Genomic DNA, 21,746 nt, shown 5'->3' on the forward strand with positions numbered 1-21,746 from the left:
TAAATCCCCTAACACCATTATAAATCCCCTACACCATTATAAATCCCCTAACACCATTATAAATCCCCTAACACCATTATAAATCCCCTACACCATTATAAATCCCCTACACCATTATAAATCCCCTAACACCATTATAAATCCCCTAACACCATTATAAATCCCCTAACACCATTGTAAATCCCCTAACACCATTGTAAATCCCCTAACACCATCGAAGTGGTGGTTTTATCTGCATCTGTTCTGGACACCTCACTTTATTCTCAGGCTTCAAACAGATAAAAAACATTGTCCAATCTATTGTGTATGTGTGTGTGTGTGTGTGTGTGTGTGTGTGTGTGTGTGTGTGTGTGTGGTGTGTGTGTGTGTATGTGTGTGTCTGCGTGGGTGCGTGTGTCTGCGTGCGTGCGTGCGTGTGTGTGTGTGTGTGTGGTGTGTGTGTGTGTATGTGTGTGTCTGCGTGCGTGTGTGCGTGTGTGTGCGTGTGTGCGTGTGTGCGTGCGTGTGTGCGTGTGTGTGTCTGCGAGCGTGCGTGCGTGCGTGTGTGTGCGTGTGTGCGTGTGTGTGTGTGTGTGCAGGGTACCGGCGGCTGCAGAGTGATCTATCGGAGGGAACAGTGACGTCAGGAGACTCATTCTACATCAGAATCAACTTCAACATCTCTGGCCAATCAGACACCTGCTCCCTGAGCCTGCTCTGTGACGAGGTACCTGCTGACCCTGTTCAGAATCAACTTCAACATCTCTGGCCAATCAGACACCTGCTCCCTGAGTCTGCTCTGTGATGAGGTACCTGCTGACCCTGTCATTTAGTAGACGTTCTTATCCAGAGAGACTTACAGCTATATGACGGCTGGTTACATAATGAAAAGTCCCTAGTGGACTAACCCGATATGGCGGCTTGTTACACAATGAAAAGTCCCTAGTGGACTAACCCGATATGACGGCTTGTTACACAATGAAAAGTCCCTAGTGGACTAACCCTATATGATGGCTTGTTACACAATGAAAAGTCCCTAGTGGACTAACCCTATATGATGGCTTGTTACACAATGAAAAGTCCCTAGTGGACTAACCCTATATGATGGCTTGTTACACAATGAAAAGTCCCTAGTGGACTAACCCTATATGATGGCTTGTTACACAATGAAAAGTCCCTAGTGGACTAACCCTATATGATGGCTTGTTACACAATGAAAAGTCCCTAGTGGACTAACCCGATATGACGGCTGGTTACACAATGAAAATTCCCTAGTGGACTAACCCTATATGATGGCTTGTTACACAATGAAAAGTCCCTAGTGGACTAACCCTATATGACGGCTGGTTACATAATGAAAAGTCCCTAGTGGACTAACCCGATATGACGGCTGGTTACACAATGAAAAGTCCCTAGTGGACAAACCTATATGACGGCTGGTTACACAATGAAAAGTCCCTAGTGGACAAACCCTATATGACGGCTTGTTACACAATGAAAGAGGTGGGGAAAGAAAGAGCGGGAGAAGGAGAGACAAAGGAATTCAACTATCGTACGTACAGTTGAATGATACGCTCACTGTAAATATTAATATTTAGCACCCTGACAACCGCTCATTCGGATTTAGAAGTGCAACATATATTTACGCTTAGATGTCTTTGTCGTCTCTCTGTTGAAACTACTCGATCCGTCTGTGACGAATAGTTCGACAGAAAGTCTCTGGTTGTGTAAGTCTCTGGTTGTCCACCAGAGGTCACAATGTCCTCAGTTGTAGTAGGAATCTTTGTCTCTGAGTGTTCACTAGACTGGATACATCAGACGCACAGTGTTGAGACGGAAATGTAATTTTCTCGTCTTCGGTCGAGTTTCCTAGACTACATTACATGCAGAGCTGCAGGTGGTGCATGTCTTAGTCTAGTCTTCTTCTTCTCTGTTGAGTTTCAGAGGATCTTACCATTTCATAACATTCAGCTCACGCTGTCGGTCACGCTGGTCTGTATTTAAATTGCAACCATTTCAACTTGTAGCCACCGCTCCACGCTTTCTGGTCTAATGTAAATTTAGTTACCAGTCCTTTTATGCACTCGCTTGGAGGGCAGTTCCATCACATTGCCACAATGTATGTGCTCACGTGGGCATGGTTACTGACTTGGCCAAAGTTTTTATGAATTTTTTCAATCTAATTTAGAAGGCTAAAATAACATTTAATCTTCTCAAAAATAGTTTCATATTTAATCATATAAGTTTTACAACAATTAGATGTAAATCTGATAACTGGGACGTATACATTTGTATAGTTACAGTTATTTAGTTATACTGTCCTTAATGATATCACAAAACAATAAACTTTTGACAGGATTTATTGTTTGGATCCCCACCAATCATTTCCCACATTCTTTATGTTGGAAATATTGTTTGATTATCCACTTTTGGATTTTGGAGTTTTGGCGGCAGATTCTCTCTCTACAGTCAAAGGATTTTTGACTTCTCCATACTGCAGGTCCAGAGAGAGAAAGTTTACGACCGGTCGTTAAAGTCCTAGAACCGTCCGCACTCCCCCTCTTCCTCTCTGGTGGGAGGGGGGTGGGGCTATCTTTGATCCTCACTCAGGACCGAGAGCCATGACACAGCTCTTACACTAATAGTGCATTATCATAATTTTCACAATTTCACAGTATTATCCAACCTCATAGTGTGGAAATATACAGTGCCTTCAGAAAGTATTCACACCCTTTGACTTTTTGTAAATTTTCTTGTGTTACGGCTTGAATTTATGGCTTGAATTGAAAATTGATTAAATTGGGATGTATTTCCAAATTTATTTCCAAATTCATTTTTCAAATGAATCAAAATGTAAAAGCTGAAATGTCTTGAGTCAATAAGTATTTAACTCCTTTGTTATGTCAAGCCTAAATAAGTTCAGGAGTAAAAATGTGCTTAACAAGTCACACAAAAAGTTGCATGGACTCACTCTGTGTGCAATAATAGTGTTTAACATGATTTTTGAATGAATACCTCATCTCTGTACCCCACACATACAATTATCCATAAGGTCCCTCAGTCAAACAGTGAATTTCAAAGACAGATTCAACACAAAGACCAGGGATGTTTTTCAATTCCTCGCAAAGAAGAGCATCTATTGGTAAATAGGTAAAAAAATTTAAGCAGACATTGAATATCCCTTTGAACATGTTGAAGTTATTAATTACACTTTGGATGGTGTATCAATACACCCAGTCACTACAAAGATAGAGTCGTCCTTCCTAACTCAGTTACCAGAGAGGAAGGAAACCGCTCAGGGATTTCAACATGAGACCAACGGTGACTTTAAAACAGTTACAGAGTTTAATGGCTGTGATAGGAGAAAACTGTTGTAGTTACTCCACAATACTAACCTAATTGACAGAGTGAAAAGAAGAAAGCCTGTACAGAATACAAAATATTCAATAAAAATGTGTGTTTTTTGCAACAAGGCACTAAAGTAATACTGAATTTTTTTTGGGCAAAGCAAGTAACTTGTTGTCCTGAATACACAGTGTTATGTTTAGGGCAAATTGAATACAACACATTACTGAGTACCATATTTTCAAGCGTAGTGGTGGCTGCATCATGTTATAGGTACACTTGTAATCGTTAAGGACCGGGGATTTTTCAGGATAAAAATAATTTAGCTGAGCACAGGTAAAATCCTAGAGGGAAACCTGGTTCAGTCTGTTTTCCACCAGCTGCTAGGAGATTAATCCACCTTTCAGCAGGACAATAACTTAAAACACACGGCCAAATCTACACTGTAGTTGCTTACCCAGAAGACAGTAGATCTACGGCAAGACCTAAAAATAGTTGTCTAGCAAAAATCAACAACCAATTTGACAGAGAAGAATTCTGAAAAGAACAACGAGCAAATGATGCACAATCCAGGTGTGGAAAGCTCTTAAGAGACCCAGAAATGCCCACAGCTGTAATCGCTGCCAAAGGTGCTTCTACAAAGTATTCTCAGGGGTGTGAATAGTCATGGAAATTAGATATTTCTGTGTTTAATTTTCAATAAATTAGCAACATTTTCTAAAAGCATGTTTTCCCTTTGTCATTATGGAGTATTGTGTGTAGATGAGTGTGTCATGGGTGTCGTAAGGATCAGACCAAAACGCAGCGGGAATGTGTATACTCATCTTCTTTTTTAATGGCAGAAAGAAGGAAAAACCGAAACAAAACACACATATACAAAAACAACGACGATAACAGTCTTGTCAGGCACACAGCTAAACAAGAAACAACTACCCACAAAATCCCACAGAAAAACACCCCTCTTAAATAGGACCTTCAATTAGAAGCAACTAGGAGCAGCTGCTTCCAATTGAAGGTCAACCCAACAAACACCACATAGAAATAGACATACTAGAACATAACCCAACAAACCCCGAAACACTCTAAACAAACACCCCTCTCAAAACAGAACATAGCCCAACAAACCCCGAAACACTCTAAACAAACACACCCCTGCCACGTCCTGACCAAACTACAATAACCAATAACCCCTATTACTGGTCAGGACGTGACAGAGTGAGAGGAAAAAAATATTGAATTCATTTTGAATTCAGGCTGTAACACAATGTGGAATAAGTCAAGGGGTATGAGTACTTTCTGAAGGCTCAGTATACAGCGAGCTCCAGAAGTATTGGAACAGTGACATGTTGTTGTTGTATTGGCTCTGTATTCCACCACTTTGGATTTGATATGATACAATGACTATGAGGTTAAAGGTCAGACTGTCAGCTTTAATTTGAGGGTATTCCTTCACCCACACCGCGTCTCACAAAGACACGGCGGTTGGAACCAAAAATCTCAAATTTGGACTCCAGACCAAAGGACAAACTTTCACTGGTCTAATGTCCATTGCTCATGTTTCTTGGCCCAAGCAAGTCTCTTCTTATTATTGGTGTCCTTTAGTAGTGGTTTCTTTGCAGAAATTTGACCATGAAGGCCTGATTCACGCAGTCTCCTCTGAACAGTTGATGTTGAGATGTGTCTGTTACTTGAACTCTGTGAGCCATTTATTTGGCCTGCAATTTCTGAGGCTGGTAACTCTAATGAACTTAGAGGTAACTCTGGGTCTTCCATTCCTGTGGTGGTCCTCATGAGAGCCAGTTTCTTCATTGCTCTTGATGGTTTCTGCACTTGAAGAAAATTCCAAAGTTTCCATTTCTCTTTGCTTATTTGAGATGTTCTTGCCATAATATGGACTTGGTCTTTTACCAGATAGGGCTATCTTCTGTACAACACCCCTACCTTGGTCTTTTACCAGATAGGGCTATCTTCTGTACAACACCCCTACCTTGGTCTTTTACCAGATAGGGCTATCTTCTGTACAACACCCCTACCTTGGTCTTTTACCAGATAGGGCTATCTTCTGTACAACACCCCTACCTTGGTCTTTTACCAGATAGGGCTATCTTCTGTACAACACCCCTACCTTGGTCTTTTACCAGATAGGGCTATCTTCTGTACAACCCCCCTACCTTGGTCTTTTACCAGATAGGGCTATCTTCTGTACAACACCCCTACCTTGTCACATCACAACATATTGGCTCAAACACATTAAGAAGGAAAGAAATTCCACAAATAAACTTTTAACAAGGCACACCTGTTAATTGAAATGCATTCCAGGTGACTACCTCGTGAAGCTGGTTGAGAGAATGCCAAGAGTGTGCAAAGCTGTCATCAAGGCAAATAGTGGCTATTTGAAGAATCTTAAATATAAAATATATTTTGATTTGTTTAACACTTTTTTTGGTTACTACTTGATTCCATATGTGTTATTTCATAGTTTTGACGTCTTCACTATTATTCTACAATGTAGAAAATAGTAAAAATAAAGAGAAACCCTTGAATGAGTAGGTGTTCTAAAACTTTTGACCGGTACTGTACATATATATATATATATATATATATATATATATATATATATATATATATATACACACACAATATATACACGCCATTATCTACAATATGTGCTTTGTGACGAGGTACATCAATCTACAATATGTAATGATGTACCTGTTATTATCGTGCTGTTGTTGTTAGGGGTTAGAGGTTAGGGTTAGGGGCTAGGGGTTAGGGGCTAGGGTTAGGGGCTCGGGGTTAGGGTTGATTGGTTGTTTGTTTGGTTAATTTATTGTTTGATCAATTGGTTGGATGATTGGTTGATACATTTTTTGAATTAATGATTGATTGATTGGTTGATCGGTTGACAGGTTGATTGAGTGATTGGTTGATTTATTGTTTGGTTGATTGATTAACGTATTACCTGATTGGTTGATCGATTGATCGGTTGATAGGTTGATTGAGTGATTGGTTGATTTATTGTTTGGTTGATTGATTAACGTATTACCTGATTGGTTGATTGATTGATTAACGTATTACCTGATTGGTTGATTGATTGATTAAGGTGGTCCATGTCCTGGACACGATGCACCAGGGGAAGTGGGAGTGGCTTTGCTCCCGGGTCGAACCCTACTCTGGAACCGACCTACCGGAAAAAGGCACCATCCCCTCTTACTCACGGTAAATACAGACTGCTATTACATACTACTACACAGTACTACAGACTACTACAGACTACTACATACTACTACACAGTACTACAGACTACTACAGAATACCACCATCCCCTCTTACTCACGGTAAATACAGACTGCTATTACATACTACTACACAGTACTACAGACTACTACAGACTAGTACATACTACTACACAGTACTACAGACTACTACAGAATACCACCATCCCCTCTTACTCACGGTAAATACAGACTGCTATTACATACTACTACACAGTACTACAGAATACTACAGACTACTACAGACTACAGACTACTACAGACTGCTACAGACTATTACATACTACTACACAGTACTACAGACTACTACAGACTACTACAGACTATTACATACTACTTCACAGTACTACAGACTACTACAGAATACTACAGACTATTACATACTACTACACAGTACTACAGACTACTACAGAATACCACCATCCCCTCTTACTCACGGTAAATACAGACTGCTATTACATACTACTACACAGTACTACAGACTAGTACAGACTACTACAGACTAGTACAGACTATTACATACTACTACACAGTACTACAGACTACTACAGACTAGTACAGACTATTACATACTACTACACAGTACTACAGACTACTACAGACTAGTACAGACTATTACATACTACTACACAGTACTACAGACTACTACAGACTAGTACAGACTATTACATACTACTACACAGTACTACAGACTACTACAGACTAGTACAGACTATTACATACTACTACACAGTACTACAGACTACTATATACTACTACAGACTAGTACAGACTATTACATACTACTACACAGTACTACAGACTACTATATACTACTACAGATTACTACAGACTATTACATACTACTACACAGTACTACAGACTACTACAGATTACTACAGACTATTCCATACTACTACACAGTACTACAGACTACTACAGATTACTACAGACTATTCCATACTACTACACAGTACTGCAGACTACTATATACTACTACAGATTACTACAGACTATTACATACTACTACACAGTACTACAGACTACTATATACTACTACAGATTACTACAGACTATACATACTACTACACAGTACTACAGACTACTACAGATTACTACAGACTATTTCATACTACTACACAGTACTACAGACTACTACAGAATACCAGATGAATACTTTCAAATACTGATCCAGGAGCTGGATACAACATCAGACTAGCAACCAATATAGATCACCACTGAACTGTGTGTGTGTGTGTGTGTGTGTGTGTGTGTGTGTGTGTGTGTGTGTGTGTGTGTGTGTGTGTGTGTGTGTGTGTGTGTGTGTGTGTGTGTGTGTGTGTGTGTGTGTGATCTACAGGGCCCAGCAGCTGCTCCTGGTAAAGATGCAGAAGCTGGTGTGTCGAGGAGGAAGAGAGGAGAATGAGAGCCTGCGCAACCTCAAGGTACTAACTAGCCCCTAACTAACTAGACAACTAACCCCTAACTAGCAGCCTGCATAACCTCAGGGTACTAACTAGCCCCTAACTAACTAGACAACTAACCCCTAACTAGCAGCCTGCATAACCTCAGGGTACTAACTAGCCCCTAACTAACTAGCAGCCTGCATAACCACAGGGTACTAACTAGCCCCTAACTAACTAGACAACTAACCCCTAACTAGCAGCCTGCATAACCTCATGGTACTAACTAGCCCCTAACTAACTAGACAACTAACCCCTAACTAACTAGCAGCCTGCATAACCTCAGGGTACTAACTAGCCCCTAACTAACTATACAACTAACCCCTAACTAGCAGCCTGCATAACCTCAGGGTACTAACTAGCCCCTAACTAACTAGACAACTAACCCCTAACTAGCAGCCTGCATAACCTCTAGGTACTAACTAGCCCCTAACTAACTAGACAACTAACCCCTAACTAGCAGCCTGCATAACCTCAGGGTACTAACTAGCCCCTAACTAACTAGACAACTAACCCCTAACTAGCAGCCTGCATAACCTCAGGGTACTAACTAGCCCCTAACTAACTAGACAACTAACCCCTAACTAACTAGCAGCCTGCATAACCTCAGGGTACTAACTAGCCCCTAACTAACTAGACAACTAACCCCTAACTATCTAGCAGCCTGCATAACCTCAGGGTACTAACTAGCCCCTAACTAACTAGCCAACTTACCCCTAACTAACTAGCAGCCTGCATAACCTCAGGGTACTAACTAGCCAACTAACCCCTAACTAGCAGCCTGTATAACCCTAACCTTAACCCTTTAATCACCCTAACCTTAACCCTTTAATAACCCTAACCTTAACCCTTTAATACCCCTAACCTTAACCCTTTAATAACCCTAACCTTAACCCTTTAATAACCCTAACCTTAACCCTATAATAACCCTAACCTTAACCCTTTAATAACCCTAACCTTAACCCTTTAATACCCCTAACCTTAACCCTTTAATACCCCTAAACTTAACCCTTTAATACCCCTAACCTTAACCCTTTAATAACCCTAACCTTAACCCTTTAATACCCCTAACCTTAACCCTTTAATACCCCTAACCCTTTAATAACCTTAACCCTTTAATACCCCTAACCTTAACCCTTTAATAACCTTAACCCTTTAATAACCCTAACCTTAACCCTTTAATACCCCTAACCGTAACCCTTTAATAACCTTAACCCTTTAATACCCCTAACCGTAACCCTTTAATAACCTTAACCCTTTAATACCCCTAACCTTAACCCTTTAATAACCTTAACCCTTTAATAACCCTAACCTTAACCCTTTAATACCCCTAACCGTAACCCTTTAATAACCTTAACCCTTTAATAACCCTAACCTTAACCCTTTAATACCCCTAACCTTAACCCTTTAATACCCCTAACCCTTTAATAACCTTAACCCTTTAATACCCCTAACCTTAACCCTTTAATAACCTTAACCCTTTAATAACCCTAACCTTAACCCTTTAATACCCCTAACCGTAACCCTTTAATAACCCTAACCTTAACCCTTTAATACCCCTAACCTTAACCCTTTAATACCCCTAACCTTAACCCTTTAATAACCCTAACCTTAACCCTTTAATACCCCTAACCTTAACCCTTTAATACCCCTAACCTTAACCCTTTAATAACCCTAACCTTAACCCTTTAATACCCCTAACCTTAACCCTTTAATACCCCTAACCTTAACCCTTTAATACCCCTAACCTTAACCCTTTAATAACCCTAACCTTAACCCTTTAATAACCCTAACCCTTTAATAACCCTAACCTTAACCCTTTAATACCCCTAACCTTAACCCTTTATTAACCTTAACCCTTTAATAACCCTAACCTTAACCCTTTAATACCCCTAACCTTAACCCTTTAATAATCCTAACCTTAACCCTTTAATACCCCTAACCTTAACCCTTTAATACACCTAACCTTAACCCTTTAATACCCCTAACCCTAACCCTTTAATAACCCTAACCTTAACCCTTTAATACCCTAACCTTAACCCTTTAATACCCCTAACCTTAACCCTTTAATACCCCTAACCCTTTAATAACCTTAACCCTTTAATAACCCTAACCCTTTAATACCCCTAACCTTAACCCTTTAATACCCCTAACCTTAACCCTTTAATACCCCTAACCTTAACCCTTTAATACCCTAACCCTTTAATAACCTTAACCCTTTAATAACCCTAACCTTAACCCTTTAATAACCCTAACCTTAACCCTTTAATAACCCTAACCTTAACCCTTTAATACCCCTAACCTTAACCCTTTAATAACCCTAACCTTAACCCTTTAATACCCTAACCTTAACCCTTTAATACCCCTAACCTTAACCCTTTAATACCCCTAACCTTAACCCTTTAATACCCCTAACCTTAACCCTTTAATACCCCTAACCTTAACCCTTTAATACCCCTAACCTTAACCCTTTATTAACCTTAACCCTTTAATAACCCTAACCTTGACCCTTTAATAACCCTAACCTTAACCCTTTAATACCCCTAACCTTAACCCTTTAATAACCCTAACCTTAACCCTTTAATAACCCTAACCTTAACCCTTTAATAACCCTAACCTTAACCCTTTAATAACCCTAACCTTAACCCTTTAATACCCCTAACCTTAACCCTTTAATACCCCTAACCTTAACCCTTTAATACCCCTAACCTTAACCCTTTAATAACCCTAACCTTAACCCTTTAATACCCCTAACCTTAACCCTTTAATACCCCTAACCTTAACCCTTTAATAACCCTAACCTTAACCCTTTAATAACCCTAACCTTAACCCTTTAATACCCTAACCTTAACCCTTTAATACCCCTAACCTTAACCCTTTAATAACCCTAACCTTAACCCTTTAATAACCCTAACCTTAACCCTTTAATACCCTAACCTTAACCCTTTAATACCCTAACCTTAACCCTTTAATACCCCTAACCTTGACCCTTTAATAACCCTAACCTTAACCCTTTAATAACCCTAACCGTAACCCTTTAATAACCCTAACCTTAACCCTTTAATACCCCTAACCTTAATCCTTTAATACCCCTAACCTTAACCCTTTAATACCCCTAACCGTGAACTAACTACATGTAAACACGTTGAACTGTCTTGTTGTTGAGCTCCCTTGTTGACAACATGTGTTGCTGTTGTTGATATTGTTGTTGTTTATGTTGTGTAGAACAGTTTACAGCCTGAAGAGTCCAGCCTGTCCACAGACCCCAAATCCAGCCCTCGCATGTCCAGAGCCAGCGTCTTCATCACACAGATACTACAGGTAACACACACACACACACACACACACACACACGCACACACGTACATACCCCCCACACACACACCCACATACACACACACACATATACAGACATACCCCCCCACACACACACATTTCCAGAGTTAAATTGCAGTGTGTGTGTGTGTGTGTGTATATCTCTGTGTAGTTTGTCAGCAGGGTGGATAATAGTGTGTGTATCTCTGTGTAGTTTGTCAGCAGGGTGGATAATAGTGTGTGTATCTCTGTGTAGTTTGTCAGCAGGGTGGATAATAGTGTGTGTATCTCTGTGTAGTTTGTCAGCAGGGTGGATAATAGTGTGTGTATCTCTGTGTAGTTTGTCAGCAGGGTGGATAATAGTGTGTGTATCTCTGTGTAGTTTGTCAGCAGGGTGGATAATAGTGTGTGTATCTCTGTGTAGTTTGTCAGCAGGGTGGATAATAGTGTGTATCTCTGTGTAGTTTGTCAGCAGGGTGGGTAATAGTGTGTGTATCTCTGTGTAGTTTGTCAGCAGGGTGGATAATAGTGTGTGTATCTCTGTGTAGTTTGTCAGCAGGGTGGATAATAGTGTGTGTATCTCTGTGTAGTTTGTCAGCAGGGTGGATAATAGTGTGTGTATCTCTGTGTAGTTTGTCAGCAGGGTGGATAATAGTGTGTGTATCTCTGTGTAGTTTGTCAGCAGGGTGGATAATAGTGTGTATCTCTGTGTAGTTTGTCAGCAGGGTGGATAATAGCGTGTGTATATCTGTGTAGTTTGTCAGCAGGGTGGATAATAGTGTGTATATCTCTGTGTAGTTTGTCAGCAGGGTGGATAATAAGTATAAACGTATGAACAGCAGTGAGCGTGTTCGCATCGTGAGCTCAGGAAACCCATCGCTGCCGAGACCAGGCTTCGAAACCCTCAGACAGGAAGGTAAGACCTGCACCCTGCACCCTACACACTACACCCTACACCCTACACCCTACACTCTACACCATACACGCTGCCCAAACCAGGCTTCGAAAACACTGAGACAGGTGGGTGAGACACACACGGAAGTTTACATACACCGTCGCCAAATATATTTAAACTCAGTTTTTAACAATTCCTGACATTTAATCCAAGTAAAAATTCCCTGTCTTAGGATCACCACTTCATTTTAAGAATGTGAAATGTCAGAATAAAAGTAGAGAGAATGATTTATTTCAGCTTTTATTTCTTTCATCACATTCCCAGTGGATCAGAAGTTTACATACACTCAATTAGTATTTGGTAGCATTGCCTTTAAATTGTTTAACCTGGGTCAAACATGTCGAGTAGCCTTCCACAAGCTTCCCACAATAAGTTGAGTGAATTTTGGCCCATTCCTCCTGACAGAGCTGGTGTAACTGAGTCAGGTTTGTAGACCTCCTTGCTCGCACACGCTTTTTCAGTTCTGCCCACAAATGTTCTATAGGAATGAGGTCAGGGCTTTGTGATGGCCACTCCAAAACCTTGACTTTGTTGTCCTTAAGCCATTTTGCCACAACTTTGAAAGTATGCTTGGGGTTATTGTCCATTTGGAAGACTAATTTGTGACCAAGCTTTAACTTCCTGACTGATGTCTTGAGATGTTGCTTCAATACATCCACATAATGTTCCTCCTCATGATGCCATCTATTTTGTGAAGGGTACCAGTCCCTCCTGCAGCAAAGCACCCCCACAACATGATGCTGCCACCCCCGTGCTTCACGGTTGGGATGGTGTTCTTCGGCTTGCAAACCTCCCCCTTTTTCCTCCAAACATAAAGATGGTCATTATGGCCAAACAGTTCTATTTTTGTTTCATCAGACCAGAGGACATCTCTCCAAAAAGTACGATCTTTGTCCCCATGTGCAGTTGTAAACCGTAGTCTGGCTTTTTTATGGCGGTTTTGGAGCAGTGGCTTCTTCCTTGCTGAGCGGCCTTTCAGGTTATGTCGATATAGGACTCATTTTACTGTGGAAATAGATACTTTTGTACCTGTTTCCTCCTGCATCTTCACAAGGTCCTTTGATGTTGTTCTGGGATTGATTTGCACTTTTCGCACCAAAGTACATTCATCTCTAGGACAGAACGCGTCTCCTTCCTGAGCGGTATGACGGCTGTGTGGTCCCATGTTTATACTTGCGTACTATTGTTTGTACAGATGAACGTGGTACCTTCAGGCGTTCGGGAATTGCTCCCAAGGATGAACCAGACTTGTGGAGGACTACAATTTTTTTTCTGAGGTCTTGGTTGATTTCTTTTGATTTTCCCATGATGTCAAGCAAAGAGGCACTGAGTTTGAAGGTAGGCCTTGCAATACATCCACAGCTACACCTCAAATTGAATCAAATGATGTCAATTAGCCTATCAGAAGCTTCTAAAGCCATGATGTCATTTTCTGGAATTTTCCAAGCTGTTTAAAGGCACGTCAACTTAGTGTATGTAAACTTCTGACCCACTGGAATTGTGATACAGTGAATTATAAGTGAAGTAATGATGACCTGGCATGATGACTCCTTGCTGTCCCCAGTCCACCTGGCCATGCTGCTGCTCCAGTTTCAACTGTTCTGCCTGCGGCTACGGAACCCTGACCTGTTCACCGGACGTGCTTGTTGCACCCTCGACAACTACTATGATTATTATTATTTGACCATGCTGGTCATTTATGAACATTTTAACATCTTGACCATGTTCTGTTATAATATCCACCCGGCACAGCCAGAAGAGGACTGGCCACCCCTCATAGCCTGGTTCCTCTCTAGGTTTCTTCCTAGGTTTTTGGCCTTTCTAGGGAGTTTTTCCTAGGGAGTTTTTCCTAGCCACCGTGCTTCTTTCACATGCATTGCTTGCTGTTTGGGGTTTTAGGCTGGGTTTCTGTACAGTACTTTGAGATTTCAGCTGATATACGAAGGGCTATATAAATAAATGTGATTTGATTTGAAGTAATCTGCCTGTAAACAATTGTTGGAAAAATTACTTGTGTCATGCACAAAGTAGATGTCTTAACCGACTTGCCAAAACTATAGTTTGTTAACAAGAAATTTGTGGAGTGGTTGAAAAATGAGTTTTAATGACTCCAACCTAAGTGTATGTAAACTTCCGACTTCAACTGTATATATATATATATATATATATATATATATATATATATATATATAAAATCACTGTATATTATTATACACCCAACATGTACCCTTTACAGTGTGTGTGTGTGTTTGTGTGTGAAGACTGTGCAGACCCATACAGTGATTTTATATATATATGTGTGTGTGTGTGTGTGTGTGTGTGTGAAGACTGTGCAGACCCATACAGTGATGTGAGTAGGAGTGTGAACCTGGTTCCGTACAGCCTAGTCAACCCCCAGCGGGTCCAGAGGAAAAGGCCGGTTCTGATCAGTCCAAACAGTCTGGCCCGGACCATTATACAGAAGATACTCAACATGGGCGGCGCCATGGACTTCAACATCTGCAAACCAGGTCCGGTTGTGTGTGTGTGTGTGTGTGTTTAATATGATTCTGTTATATTATATTAAAGGTAATGTATTCCAGATGTCCTAACTAAAGAAGAGTTCTTAATGAGACAGAGGATTGAACCCATCATCTCCTCCAGAGAGAAAAACACCAACACCTACGAGGTTGTCTCTCCGGAGAACATCGAGGCTGTAGCTGCGAAGGTACATACTCTTTTACATCTTGCCAGATTTCTTTTTGTAGAACCTTTATTTTAGCAGGGAGTCCCATTGAGACCAAGACCTCTTTTCCAATACAACGCAATTTACCATACAATATTACCAGCAACTTAAAAAGCAAACACATTCCTCAACAATGAGGTTTCTGCATCTACAGTGGCTCAAGAGGGACAAACATCATTAACCAAACGCAGAATCGGTCAGGAAACCTCCAAGACTGAAATCTTGCTTTTCAAATGAACAACAGAAAAACACACGTGCCAATCGGTTGTTCAGTAGTTGAACAACTTGAACTGCCCTGGAGGCCCCGGAGCATCAAGGTGCAGAGAGCTCTGCAGATCATTCCATTGAGGTCCTCCATTAACTACTTGAACTGCCCTGGAGGCCCCGGAGCATCAAGGTGCAGAGAGCTCTGCAGATCATTCCATTGAGGTCCTCCATTAACTACTTGAACTGCCCTGGAGGCCCCAGAGCATCAAGGTGCAGAGAGCTCTGTAGATCATTCTTCCCTACCTCTGAGGAAGCACAGTTCCCGCTCAGCCCAGTCAAAACTGTTCGCTGCTCTGGCACCCCAATGGTGGAACAAGCTCCCTCACGACGCCAGGACAGCGGAGTCAATCACCACCTTCCGGAGACACCTGAAACCCCACCTCTTTAAAGAATACCTGGGATAGGATAAAGTAATCCTTCTAACCCCCCCCCCCTAAAAGATTTAGATGCACTATTGTAAAGTGGTTGTTCCACTGGATATCATAAGGTGAATGCACCAATTTGTAAGTCGCTCTGGAGAAGAGCGTCTGCTAAATGACTTAAATGTAAATGTAATTGAGGTCCTCCATTAACTACTGGAACTGCCCTGGAGGCCCCGGAGCATCAAGGTGCAGAGAGCTCTGCAGATCATTCCATTGAGGTCCTCCATTAACTACTTGAACTTCCCTGGAGGCCCCGGAGCATCAAGGTGCAGAGAGCTCTGCAGATCATTCCATTGAGGTCCTCCATTAACTACTTGAACTGCCCTGGAGGCCCCGGAGCATCAAGGTGCAGAGAGCTCTGCAATAACATCTGCTAAACATGTGTATGCGACCAAAATGTTTAATTTTATTTAATTTGATAATTCTATACACAGGTGCAAAAAAACAAAGCAGATTCCCCTAATTCTGTAGTTAACCTCTCTAGGGTAGGTGGGCCGTGTAAATACTGCCCCCTAACCCTAACAGGTTAACCATCCCTGTGATCAGGTCTGGTGACTCGTATGTCACTAATTTAACAATGAAGTAAGGTATGGCGGAAGTTTGCACAAGAGGGCTTTATAAACAAAACAATTGAATCAAGTCAAATCTAAGTGTAGATTACCAGCCAATGTACAGAAAAAACAGCTAGATTTATATTTACCATGTCCTTGTTCAGCCACAACTGAAGCACATTTTGAAGCTAGAAAAGATCTAAGCTGTTGATTGAAGATTCTAAAATGTTCAGTTTAGAGATGAGGAGATCATTACCCAGGGGTCACCACCTTTCTAGAGAGGGAGCACATGGGCAGCCTTCCAGAAACCTGAGAGACAAGACAGTTTAGAGACCAGGAGATCATTACCCAGGGGTCACCACCTTTCTAGAGAGGGAGCACATGGGCAGCCTTCCAGAAACCTGAGTGGATTTAAAATCAGTGTATTTTAGTATTTTCAAATACATGCCAATACTTTTCCAAGTGTATTTCCAAGTACATTCCAATATTCAATCACTTGTTCATTTGTAAATGTATGTGAAAGTAATTGAGATATTTGGAATAGTATTTGATCCCAGGTCTATTGTGTGCAGGGTAAACACTGTTTGATGGAGGCTGACGTGAGCTGTGTTAAAGACCTGCTGAGGAGAGAGATCTACCCAATCATCATCCACATCAAGATCTGTGACAAGAACATCAGGAAGCTAAGGTACCCTCACCTCTAACCCCTGACCTCTGTCTCCAACAGGAAGCTGCCCCTGCGTGTGGACAGTGAGGAGGAGTTTGTCAGAGTGTGTCGCAGCAGAGTGAGAGAGCTGGAGAGTGTTCCTAACCCCTCACCTCGAACCCCTGACCTCTGTCTCCAACAGGAAGCTGCCCCTGCGTGTGGACAGTGAGGAGGAGTTTGTCAGAGTGTGTCGGAGCAGAGAGAGAGAGCTGGAAAGCGTCCCGTGTCTCTATGCGTGTCTGGAGCCTGAGGAATGGGCTGGGCCTGATGACCTCATCAGAGTGGTGAAAGACAGAATCCAGGAGGAACAGAGGAAGACTGTCTGGGTGGAGCAAGACCTGCTGTAACACACACACACACACACACACACACACACACACACACACACACACACACACACCTCACACACACACACCTCACACACACACACCTCACACACACACACCTCACACACACCTCACACACACACACACAGATGAATGCATGCACACACACCTCACACACACACACACACACACACACACGGTATGCAAGATGGCGACCCCGGGAATAGCATGCGTTTTGCAGGCTGCCTCTCAACTTTGCTATTTAATGTGTATTTAATGTGTTTTTAAAGCCAATGTATATTTCTGTGTAATTCCTCACTTTGTTTGCTCTTCTAAATTGACTGTATTTTTTATTCCATTGAGCTAATTTGTATTATTCTTAACGTATTTACTCCTATTTTTATTATGTCACGTAATAATTGGGAGTCAAATAGGGCGACGCACAATTGGCCCAGCTTCGTCCTGGTTTGGCCAGGGTAGGCCGTCATTGTAAATAACAATTTGTTCTTTAACTGTCTTGCCTAGTTAAATAAAGGTTAAATAAAATAAAAAATACTAAATTGTTGATAGGTGAAGCTGTAGTCAGCATTTCATTATTATGTCACATTGGGTGAAGCTGTAGTCAGCGCTCAGGTCTGTTCAACGCTGGTCCGACCAATCTGATTCCACGCTTCAAGATTGCTTCGATCACGTCGACTGGGATATGTTCCGGATAGCATCGGACGATAACATTGATGTATACGCTGATTCGGTGAGTGAGTTTATTAGCAAGTGCATCGGTGATGTGGTACCCACGGTGAATATTAAAACCTTCCCCAACCAGAAACCATGGATTGATGGCAGCATTCACGCAAAACTGAGTATAGAGACAAAGTAGAGTCGCAATTCAACGGCTCAGACACGAGAGGTATGTGGCAGGGTCTACAGTCAATCATGGACTACAAAAGAAAAACCAGCCACATCGCGGATAACGATGCCTTGCTCCCAGACAAACTAAACAACTTCTTCGCTCGCTTTGAGGACAATACAGTGCCACTGACATGGTGTGCTACCAAAACCTGTTGGCTCTCCTTCCCTGCAGCCAACATGATTAAAACATTTAAACGTGTTAACCCTCGCAAGGCTGCAGGCCCAGACGGCATCCCTAGCCACGTCCTCAGAGCATGCGCACACCAGCTATCTGGTGTGTTTACGGACATATTCAATCAATCCCTATCCCAGTCTGCTGTCCCCACATGCTTCAAGATGGCCACCATTGTTCCTGTTCCCAAGAAAGCAAAGGTAACTGAACTAAACGACTAACGCTTCGTAGCACTCACTTCTGTCATCATGAAGTGCTTTGAGAGTCTAGTCAAGGACCATATCACCTCCACCCTACCTGACACCCTAGATCCACTCCAATTCGCTTACCGCCCCAATAGGTCCACGGACGACGCAATCACAAACCCATCTGGACAAGAGGAATACCTATGTAAGAATGCTGTTCATTGATTACAGCTCAGCATTTAACACCATAGTACCCTCCAAACTAGTCATTAAGCTCTAGACCCTGGGTCTTGACCCCGCCTTGTGCAACTGGGTCCTGGACTTCCTGACGGGCCGCCCGCAGGTGGTGAGGGTAGGAAACAACATCTCCACTGCGCTGATCCTCAACACTGGGGCCCCACAAGGGTGCGTTCTCAGCCCTCTCCTGTACTCCCTGTTCACCCACGACTGCGTGGCCATGCACGCCTCCAACTCAATCATCAAGTTTGCAGACGACACAACAGTAGTAGGCTTGATTACCATTAATGACGAGACGGCTGACAGGGAGGAGGTGAGGGCCCTCGGAGTGTGGTGTCAGGAAAATAACCTCACACTCAACGTCAACAAAACAAAGGAGATGATCGTGGACTTCAGGAAACAGCAGAGGGAGCACCTCCCTATCCACATCGACGGGACAGCAGTGGAGAAGGTGGAGAGTTTTAAGTTCCTCTGTGTACACATCACGGACAAACTGAAATGGTCCACCCACACAGACAGCGTGGTGAAGAAGGCGCAACAGCGCCTCTTCAACCTCAGGAGGCTGAAGAAATTTGCCTTGTCACCAAAAACACTCACAAACTTTTACAGATGCACAATCGAGAGCATCCTGTCGGGCTGTATCACCGCCTGGTACGGCAACTGCTCCGCCCACAACCGGAAGGCTCTCCAGAGGGTAGTGAGGTCTGCACAACGCATCACCTGGGGCAAACTACCTGCCCTCCAGGACACCTACACCACCCGATGTCACAGGAAGGCCAAAAAGATCATCAAGGACAACAACCACCCGAGCCACTGCCTGTTCTCCCCGCTATCATCCAGAAGGCGAGGTCAGTACAGGTGCATCAAAGCTGGAACCGAGAGACTGATAAACAGCTTCTATCTCCAGGCCATCAGACTGTTAAACAGCCATCACAAAAATTAGTGGCTGCTGCCAATATACAGACTCAACAACAGCCACTTTAATAATTAATAATTGGATGTAATAAATGTATCACTAGTCACTTAAACAATGGCACTTTATATAATGTTTACATACCCTGCATCACTCATCTCATATGTATATACTGTACTCTATACCATCTACTGCATCTTGCCTATGCTGTTCGGCCATCGCTCATCCATATATTTATATGTACATATTCTTATTCATTCCTTTACACTTGTGTGTATTAGGTAGTTGTTGTGGAATTGGTAGATTACTTGTTAGATATTACTGCATGGTTGGAACTAGAAGCACAAGCATTTCTCTACACTCGCATTAACATCTGCTAACCATGTGTATGGACCAATAACATCTGCTAACCATGTGACCAATAACATCTGCTAACCATGTGGCCAATAACATCTGCTAACCATGTGTATGGACCAATAACATCTGCTAACCATGTGTATGGACCAATAACATCTGCTAACCATGTGACCAATAACATCTGCTAACCATGTGGCCAATAACATCTGCTAACCATGTGTATGGACCAATAACATCTGCTAAACATGTGACCAATAACATCTGCTAACCATGTGTATGGACCAATAACATCTGCTAACCATGTGACCAATAACATCTGCTAACCATGTGTATGGACCAATAACATCTGCTAACCATGTGATCAATAACATCTGCTAACCATGTGTATGGACCAATAACATCTGCTAACCATGTGACCAATAACATCTGCTAACCATGTGTATGGACCAATAACATCTGCTAACCATGTGTATGGACCAATAACATCTGCTAACCATGTGACCAATAACATCTGCTAACCATGTGTATGGACCAATAACATCTGCTAACCATGTGTATGGACCAATAACATCTGCTAACCATGTGACCAATAACATCTGCTAACCATGTGTATGGACCAATAACATCTGCTAACCATGTGACCAATAACATCTGCTAACCATGTGTATGGACCAATAACATCTGCTAACCATGTGACCAATAAAATGTGATTTGAAGCATTTAATTATTATGTTGCATTGTTGATTGGTGAACCTGTAGTAAGCATTTTATTGTACAGCGTACCATGCATGTCCTGTGCATATGACAAATACTCTTGACTTGACACACACACACACACACACACACACACACACACACACACACACACAAACACACACACTGGGGTGGACCTGGTTGTGAACAGTTATAGAATAGGTTCTGATTAAAGACATGTACCTCACTCACAGTGGTGGACTCTATTCTACTGGAATCTGTTCTACTCTATTCTGTTCCATTCTGTTCTACTCTATTCTGCTTTGTTCTATTCTGTTCTACTTTATTCGGCTTTGTTCTATTCTGTTTTGTTCTATTCTGTTTTGTTCTATTCTGCTTTGTTCTATTCTGTTCTACTCTATTCTGTTCCATTCTACTCTATTCTGTTCTATTCTGTTCTATTCTGTTCTATTCTGTTCCATTCTACTCTATTCTGTTCCATTCTACTCTATTCTGTTCCATTCTACTCTATTCTGTTCCATTCTACTCTATTCTGTTCCATTCTACTCTATTCTGTTCCATTCTGTTCTATTCTGTTCCATTCTACTCTATTCTGTTCCATTCTGTTCTATTCTGTTCCATTCTACTCTATTCTGTTCCATTCTACTCTATTCTGTTCCATTCTACTCTATTCTGTTCCATTCTACTCTATTCTGTTCCATTCTACTCTATTCTGTTCCATTCTACTCTATTCTGTTGCATTCTACTCTATTCTGTTCCATTCTACTCTATTCTGTTCCATTCTACTCTATTCTGTTCCATTCTACTCTATTCTGTTCTATTCTACTCTATTCTGTTCTATTCTACTCTATTCTGTTCCATTCTACTCTATTCTGTTCCATTCTACTCTATTCTGTTCTATTCTACTCTATTCTGTTCCATTCTACTCTATTCTGTTCTATTCTACTCTAT

The 21,746-nt window shown here is 41.8% G+C and overlaps 2 protein-coding genes across 7 annotated transcripts in view; both read left to right on the forward strand.

Moving 5' to 3' along the window:
* Window positions 1–17,670, forward strand: part of LOC115188922 (caspase recruitment domain-containing protein 11) — a 92,616-nt gene extending 74,946 nt beyond the window's left edge. Inside the window, exons 19-28 of one of the 2 annotated variants that reach the window (XM_029747748.1) lie at window positions 579–706; window positions 6,428–6,543; window positions 7,939–8,023; window positions 11,267–11,362; window positions 12,155–12,272; window positions 14,639–14,821; window positions 14,894–15,018; window positions 16,849–16,964; window positions 17,125–17,350; window positions 17,398–17,670. In XM_029747748.1, coding sequence (XP_029603608.1) covers window positions 579–706; window positions 6,428–6,543; window positions 7,939–8,023; window positions 11,267–11,362; window positions 12,155–12,272; window positions 14,639–14,821; window positions 14,894–15,018; window positions 16,849–16,964; window positions 17,125–17,329 — 1,172 coding nt within the window. In that variant the 3' untranslated portion in view covers window positions 17,330–17,350; window positions 17,398–17,670. Of the gene's footprint in view, window positions 1–578; window positions 707–6,427; window positions 6,544–7,938; window positions 8,024–11,266; window positions 11,363–12,154; window positions 12,273–14,638; window positions 14,822–14,893; window positions 15,019–16,848; window positions 16,965–17,124; window positions 17,351–17,397 lie in introns of those variants that run through there. The other variant, XM_029747749.1, reaches the window with a different exon arrangement.
* Window positions 1–21,746, forward strand: part of LOC115188923 (AP-5 complex subunit zeta-1) — a 389,472-nt gene that overhangs the window by 106,493 nt on the left and 261,233 nt on the right. The window lies entirely within an intron of this gene.

Source organism: Salmo trutta, unplaced genomic scaffold (assembly GCF_901001165.1).
Source record: "Salmo trutta unplaced genomic scaffold, fSalTru1.1, whole genome shotgun sequence".
Taxonomy (NCBI): domain Eukaryota; kingdom Metazoa; phylum Chordata; class Actinopteri; order Salmoniformes; family Salmonidae; genus Salmo; species Salmo trutta.